General features: G+C 53.1%; 1 protein-coding gene across 1 annotated transcript in view; it reads left to right on the top strand.

Annotated features, from left to right (window-relative positions):
- Positions 1-1,088: 1,088 nt before the first annotated feature.
- HSF2BP (heat shock transcription factor 2 binding protein) overlaps positions 1,089-7,865 on the top strand; it is a gene marked incomplete at its 5' end in the record, with an annotated part of 86,268 nt that continues 79,491 nt past the window's right edge. Inside the window, 2 exons of the mRNA XM_079704424.1 lie at positions 1,089-1,124; positions 1,950-2,100. Of these exons, the coding sequence (XP_079560550.1) occupies positions 1,089-1,124; positions 1,950-2,100 (187 nt within the window). The remainder of the gene's footprint in view (positions 1,125-1,949; positions 2,101-7,865) is intronic.

The following is a 7,865-nucleotide window of genomic DNA, read 5'->3' as shown; positions in this document are numbered from 1 at the left end:
CAGCGGGCGGACTCCCGCAGCTCAGGTTCGCGTCGCGCCTGCCCGGCTCCGCAGTCTCTCGGTCGCCAAAGTTCGGGGCCGTTGACTGCGAGGTTAGCCGGCGTTGGGTGTTGGCCAGGAAGAGACGGATGGCCAGTGTTATGTCATCTAGCATTTTTGCGCCCACTCCACGAAGTCCCCATCCGATCGGCAGCTGTTCCCCGGGATACGCGGCACCGAGTCTTTAATCACATTGGACTCCTCGGGCCGCCTGGGCGGTGTGGAGGCGGGGGAGAGAGGCCGCCCTTGGGGATTTTGGCGGGATGTTGCGGGCAGCTCTCTCTCCGGCCGCCCTAGCGGCGGCCGGGCTTCACCTCTCCGACCGGCGACCGCCAATGCCCGTGTCCCTGCCGCGAGGATTGGGAGCATGAGCTTGTCGGTCCGCCCGCGGGCCTGGAGGGCACGCACGCCAGGGACTCGGCGGTGTCGGCTCGCGGCCGGCTTCAGACAGACGAAGTCCTAGTTGTGCGGGAACCGGTACCTTTGAACGCACAGGCTGCACCTTGTTTTGCGAACTCTGTGGGCGTGTAGGGGCAGGGTAATGGACTGGGTGATGTCTCCCAGTTCATGGTGGTCGTCTCAGTTACGTAGCAGCCGGCTGCACGAAGGCCCCCTACCTGGGCAGACCTCCTGAGCAGCCTGTGGTCGGAAAGCCTGGGCCTTTGCTCATGGAGCTTGGGCTCAGCGCAGGTGCCGGGCCGCCGGCCGCTGGTTCCCTTGAACGCATCGCCCCTTGGTCTGACATCCCCCGCCAAACAGGAGAGGCCTGATTCGATTTATTTCACAGGACACTTACACGTGGGTCTCACTGTCCTTCTACTTTGCAGTTAACAAGTTTACAATCCTGGCTAAGCCAGAAGAGCCAACGCGGGATCTTGCCGACCGAGCACCCGGGTTTCCCGTCGAGAAGGCTGCCCAAACTCTGCGAGGCCTGAGCCTCCCGGCTCTGCGTGCCCGACTCTCGGCGCGGACGCGTTCTCGCGCTTTCTGGCGTGGGGGTCAGAGGGCGCGCTGCCGCGCAGGCGCACGGAGGCGAGGCTGTGGCGGCCATGGGGGAGGCGAGCGGCGCTGACGAGACCTGCCGGGTCAGTGTGGGCGCCCCGGCCGCCCGCCGTCCGCGGGCCCGGGCTGTGGCGCCCTCCACTCCCCCACTCTGAGCCACACCGCAGCCCGCCTGGGCCTTGCCCAGTGTGCCCGGGAGGGTTCTGGGCGTCGTCTGCGGACAGCATGGCCTGGGCCGGGGATGGGGGGCGGCGACCCCAGCCCCGGAAACCGCGCGTGTGGGTCTGAGAGGCTGAGCGGTGGGCGGTGGGCGTGTTCCTGTGCCTCCTGTGTCCCCGCCCGCGAGGCCCTGTCGCCGGCTCGGGCTTGTTCGGCCTCACGGTTGCCCGGCTGTCACAGCCGCCGCACGTGGTGGTGCCCGAGCTGGGGGATGGACTTTGGAGCCGCATCCGGGTTCAGATCCCGCTGGTGTCCCCTGATCCTGGGGTTCCTGAGAGTCTGCCTGTGCCCCCGTTTCCCAGCGGAACAGCCTTGAGGGCTGTGGTCAACACGAAGTGCGCTGGCCAGCAAGGGGCTTGGCACACCCAGTAGGAACCCAGTCAAATTCATTTAACTTGTGATTAGCGTGGCGCTGGCGGAGCGTTAAGAAAAAGTTGCTGGCGTTTCCCTGGGCTTTCAGCAGTGGGGCCTCGTTTGCGCTTGGAAAAACTGGCTCGCCATTTGAAGGCTGGGGCTTCACAGCTCTAGCTGTAATGTACGTAGTGGAGGGCACGTTAGGTGAAGACGTGCTTTTGAAACAATCGTGAGCCCAGGAGGTGTTAAGGAGAAGGAGGCAAGCCCACTTGGGCTGCTGGTTTTAGTCATCTGAGGACAAGTGTAGTAATCTTAAGGTGTGCTTGTTCTTTTAGCAAATGGCAACTAAAGAAGAATTTGTTAAAGTCAGAAAGAAGGACCTGGAACGACTGACAACTGAAGTGATGCAAATACGGGAACTCTTACCCAGAATACTAAACGGGGAAGTGCTGGAAAGCTTCCAGAAATTAAAGATTGTAGAAAAAAGTGAGTGTTACTTCTTCTTTAGCAGTGTCTGATGGTGACAGCCGTCTGTTTCAGCAGGTTTGCCTTCCGTAGCTGTGAAGTGACTATCAATAAACTTTAAGGTACTGGTATAGTCTTTGTAATTATGTTTGCGAGAGTCTGATAAGGCACAAGGGAGGGAGGTGCCCACGGTGAGCAACTTGGCTGTGTGCAAGTTTGCGTTGGAGGAAAGGGCTGCCAACTTTCTGAGTATCTGCTACCAGCTCTCCTTTTTCCCCCTTTCATCTTTGGCGGAAGAATTTTATGCTTTATCATTTAAAAGCTCTATTCCAAAAATTAAGTCTTTTTTGTGTAACTTAAGGATCTTGCCATGCAGCAACCTTGCAGGGGGTCAGATGTATCTGTAGAGATACTCCTCTCGATGGAGGAACGGGTCAGTTTTAGCCCTGATTTAAGTTGCTAGGACTTGTCCATTCAGATTCTGAGATTTGAGCTTAGCCATTGTGTCACCTATCAGTCTAGGAGCCCCACTGAAGTTCTTGGAGCTGGTTCGGATTGATTCAGTACTTGCCTGATTGAGGCCGAGTTACTATCAAATCAGCCTTCAGTGGTTAAGGCTAACTTACCGTTGTGTTTGATTGTTTGCCATCACTGCTTAGCCTCTAGAAGAGGTGTATCTAGGAGGCCCAGGTCATGTCTTTAGCGCTAGTCCAGGCAAGAGGTATCTGGACTCAACAGTACAAGTTTCTGGTTTGTGGAAAAGTACCTGGTCAAGGGGGCAGCCATATCCAGTTAGAGGGGAGAATGCTCATGGTTGCCATGGCTCCCTGCCTGTTTATTCTCTCTTTGGAGTCCTTAGATGTGCTCTCGGCCTGCGGTGTGCTCTGGGAGGTGGGCTTCTGCAGGCTGCATGCCTCTTGCCTCCTTGCTGGCTGCCAGTGGTGCTCACCGAGAGAAGGCGTCCGTGGGCAGAAGGAGTTTGGGGTGCTGCCTCCTGCTTCCTCCGCAGCTGTGACTCGCCCATGGGAGTCACTCCCAGCTCTCACTGGGCTCCAGGAGCACTGTTTCCCCCCCTCATTCTTTCAGCCAGAGGGCTGCTGCTAGTCCCTGGGTGCCTTGCCATCCCTTTTGGGTCTCTGACCCCTGCTCTCCCCTCTGTAAGTAGTCCTTTCCATACAGTCCACACCAGGGTTCCCTTGCTTCCCGCTGGGACGCTGCCAGGTATGCTCTCTGTCACTGGTTACCACAGCTCCAGGTGATTGTCTTCTTAATTTTCTTAGTCCTGATCTCGTGCTCATTTAGGGAAGGAAAGTGCTGGGCAGCAGCTGAGTATGTAAGCCTGCTGGGTAGTTGTATTTCTCACTGAAAATTAATAAACTGGCATTCTGAAAAATACATCAGGATCTTCTCATGAGCTGGTGAGCACAAGTCAATTTTTGGAGATTAGTCCTCTGTCAAAATCAGGCTGGTGGTTGCAAAAACGAGGCCCACAGATGAATCCATGGCGACTTGATCAAAGTTAGGCTTTAGGAGATCTTGCCTCACAGTCCCTGGTCTTCCCCAGCCACACCATCACCTCTTTTCCATTGATCTTCTGGGTCTGCTTTGCTGAGTCAGCCTTCTTTGTGGCAGCCTTTCAGCTCGTGGAGGTGCTCGAGGCTCAGGCCTAGGCCCCCTTCTCTCCTCACTCCGTGGCCTCTCCGTGGGCAACCTCTGCACACACATAGCTTTAGTTGCCGTCTTGATGCCAGTGTCTCATAGGTTTTTCTCTAACCTGACTTCTTCTCCAGGCTCAGGGCCCTGTATCTAACTCCTACTTGGCGTTTCTTCTCGCTTGTTTCACATTCATTTCAAATTCTAAGTGTTTGTCTTAGGGTTATCAGCCTGCAGCCATCAGGAAGGACCTGTATTCTGACAAGGGCAGATTATTGGCTCCTTGCGAGGGAGACCACACACCAGAGGGACTGTGGGCATCTTGCCAACAAAGGAAAGGACAGAGTTGCTGTAGGATTTGAGGCAGGGCCGGGTTTACGTGGAGTGCAGATGGAGCTGCGATTTCATGGGCTCCAAGCGGAGGAGGTCTGTGTGTGAAGGGGTCAGCATCAGGTCTCACTGCAGTGGCCCCAGGTCCTGCTTCCTTGAAAACTGCAAAATTTAGGTAGCTGGTGGCACATCAGGTCTAGAAATCCTTTATTTGAAGCTCTGCAGCTAGCTGGCTGTCAAGGCCCTGCTCTGTGTCACGGTGACTGTGACCCTGCAGGCGAGAGTGCACGTTTCCTCCTTCTTACTAGTATAATTCCAAACAGCACAATTTCTGATAGTCTAGGATTTTAAAGAGTAAACTTTCTCTGAACAAGAAATCAGTAGCCACTGAAAGAAGGGTTCATCATGGCACTTTACTCTTGCAATGTGTCGTTGGGAGAAGTGTTGTTTCCTGTTAACTTGGCAGCCAGCTTTCTGTGTCTGTTATCCCAGCCTAGCAAATTGCAGGACAGATTTTCACTTTCTCAGAGCAGGCTAATTTTACTTTCTCACATCTGACTCATGCTATCCCGCCCCTGCCCCACTGGACACCAGGCTTTCCCAGCCTCCCCAGGGCACCACCATCCAGACAGAGACCTGGGATCCTCCTCGTTGCCCACCTCTCCTCTCACTGTTCTCTCCCCTTCCAGCCCCGGCCTGTCTCCCCGTAAGTCCTGTACGTTTCCCCTCATGGATGCATCCAGAATTTATCAGCCACCTCCATCGCCACTGCCTCCACCGAGTCCAGGCCCATGTCATTTTGCCTGAATCTCTGCTCCTGATGGCATTACCTCATTGCCACTCGCCAGTCCACTTTGTATACTGTAGCCTTAGTAATTGTTAACAGTTCAGTCTGATTATGTCATTCCCCTGCTTAAGTCAGTTTTCAGTGGCTTCTTTGCTCTTAGGATAAAGACCAAAAAATAAACACAACCCTGACCCAAACCCCCTACCACCCCAAACCTTAAAACTGTACCATGGCTTGAAAGGATTTGTATTATTGGACTTAGCCTCCGGCCCAGACTCATTTCCTTATCTGACTGCCTAGACAAGATTTGTCTTCCTGTTGGATGTTGTCATAGCATCCTGTACTTTTCCTTCAGACAGAATGGTTTTAGTCCCATCTTACAGTATAAATTGGTGGAAGGGCAGGGTCTCCCGTTACATTCTCTGTGCCTGGCTGAGTATTTGGTCCTAAGGGACCACCCAGCCTCCCGTTCCTGCATGCTCTTTTTTAAAAATTGCAGTGGTATCTCGTGAGGCTAGTGTGTGCTGCAGGTCACTGGGTGTATAGGAAGGGAGGGTCGAAGTGGACCGGAGTGCTTGTGGTAGGCTTCACTGTGAACCTTGAACACGAGCTGGCCCTTGAAGACTTCTGCTTCTCTGGTCTGAGGCCTGGCCTAGAAGATGGTCTCCTAAGAGGCATCTTTCACTTAATTTTGGCTCTTGAATTCTTTTTTTTTTTTTCTTTTTCTTTTTCTGGCTGCACTGTGCAGCTTGTGGGATCTTAGTTCCCAGACCAGGGATCGAACCTAGGCCCTCGGCAGTGTAAGCGCGGAGTCCTAACCACTGGACCGCCAGGGAATTCCTTGGCTCTTGAATTCTTATCACTCAGGTGACATGAAAGAAAACAAAAATCACCCCCCCGCCCCTTTATCTCTTTGTGAGGACTAGGTCTGATGGCCCTTCCTTGGCCTTCCCAAGGGCCTGTCTTCCCAGAGGGATCCTATGAGCCATCGCTTTGAAAATGGGTCCCTAGAGTCAGTCCAAGAATCACACGGTGGCAGCCAGAGCTGTTTGACATGTGGGTTCATCCACCCTCTCACTGGCCTGTGGTCCAGGACAGTTCTTGGCTTTGACCAGTAAGAGTTGCTGTGTGCCTCCTGTCTTAAGCAATGAGAAAGGGCAACGTAGGAGTGGATGCAGGCAGGGAGGAAGGAGAGGGAAGCCATACACCTGAGTTTAGGGCAAGTTTCTTTAGGAGAATAGGTGTGCATCTTTCGATGGTTTGGATGGGCTCAGGCTGTACAAGCCAACCAGAGGACTTAGGACGGTGTGATGGGTGTCAGGTCGTGAATGGGACTTAATTCTGCCTCCTTCACGGTAACTTAGTTTCCTTTGGGAAACTGGGCAGTAGGTGGTGGAGTTCGGAATAATCCTACAAGGGTGTTGCCTGAGAATCCTTGGGGAATAGATGAACATTGAGGGCAGAGGCATGACTTATTAGAGGGGAAATGGGAAGATGTTTTAGGCTAGGGTAAGGCATGTATGAAAGTCACCAATGGGAGTGAGCAGGATTGGTTGCGGGTTAACAAGCTAGTTTTTCTGCTTGCCGTGGAGCAGAGGTTGGGGTATGGCCGGTGTCAGTACACGTGAGCAGTTTAAGGAAGACAGAGGAATCACGGATTAGTGTTTTAAATTTGAAAGGAGGGGCAGTTGGAAATGAGCACATGGAAGTGACTTCAAAATCGTGATTAAAATGACATTTTCAGGGGAATGATTTTTGCATCTGAGTTAGGATGGGTTGAGGACTTGGTTGGAAGGTGAAGAAAAATTAATGGTAAAGTGCTCATCAAGGAAGGTCTGGACTTGACGTTAGAGTGTGGACTGTGGCTGCATGGATGGAGCGGACAGGACGTGAGAAGAAATGGTTGGTCTGGTTAGGCTCCGTAGGTGGGCGCAGAGCTCAGCCGGGGAATACGGGGATGTAGGAGTGGTCTGTACGCTGCTGCTGTGGGCCGCCTCCTCTCCTTCCCTGTCTAGAACGAGGACAGCTGCGCTTGCCTCACTGGAGGCATCAAGCTTTACAGTGAGCTCCCCTTTGGCACGTGCTTGGTACAGGCGGGGCTGGGGCGCCCTCCACGGAGAGGACGAGGACGTCCTCAGGTGGAGGGGCCCTGGACACTCGCGTAGTAAACGGGTCCCCGTGATGCTGCAGCACTGCACAGCCCTCCTTGCGACGGGTGTGGAGGGCTGACTGCAGAGCTGTACTTTGGGGGGTGGGGTGGGATCAGCACTCGTAACTCCCGTGTTGTTCAGGGCTCAACTGTACTCAGTAAAAGTTAGCTCACCCCCCTTTTCTGTCATCCCTTCTGGTACACATTCTTCCAACAGTGAAAGAGTTATTACTACATCAGCGCATGGCACGAATTTGTTTTAAACTGGGAGAATCCTGCTTTTTTTAAAAAAATAAAACTTTATATAGTATATGGTTGTTCAATATGTACAATAAGTGAAAGTTGTATTTCCTGCATAATTATTTTAAAAATTCAGTTTTATAACATTTACTTTTAAAATCAGTGGGTACAATGAAGGTGTTGTTTTAGAATTTCTTTATTTATTTTTGGCTGTGCTGGGTCTTTGTTGCTGCATGCAGGCTCTCTAGTTGCGGCGAGTGGGGGCGCCACCCTTCCTTGCGGTGCGCAGGCTTCCCATTGCGCAGGCTTCTCGTTGCGGAGCACGGGCTCTAGGCATGCGGGCTTCAGTAGTTGTGGCACGTGGGCTCAGTAGTTGTAGCTCACGGGCTGTAGAGCGCAGGCTCAGTAATTGTGGCGCACGGGCTTAGTTGCTCTGCGGCATGTGGGATCTTCCTGGACCAGGGCTCGAACCCGTGTCCCCTGCATTGGCAGGCAGATTCTTAGCCACTGTGCCACCAGGGAAGTACCCAATGAAGGTGTTTTGATGAAAACAAAAATTTAACGTTAGACATTTTGGAAGACAGTTGCAGTACCATCCTCACTGTCCAGTTTCTATTTTTAATTGTG

This window comes from Hyperoodon ampullatus, assembly GCF_949752795.1.
Source record: "Hyperoodon ampullatus genome assembly, chromosome: 5".
Taxonomy (NCBI): Eukaryota; Metazoa; Chordata; class Mammalia; order Artiodactyla; family Ziphiidae; genus Hyperoodon; species Hyperoodon ampullatus.
The sequence above is the reverse complement of the archived record's forward strand: the minus strand, read 5'-3'. Positions and strand labels throughout refer to the sequence as shown.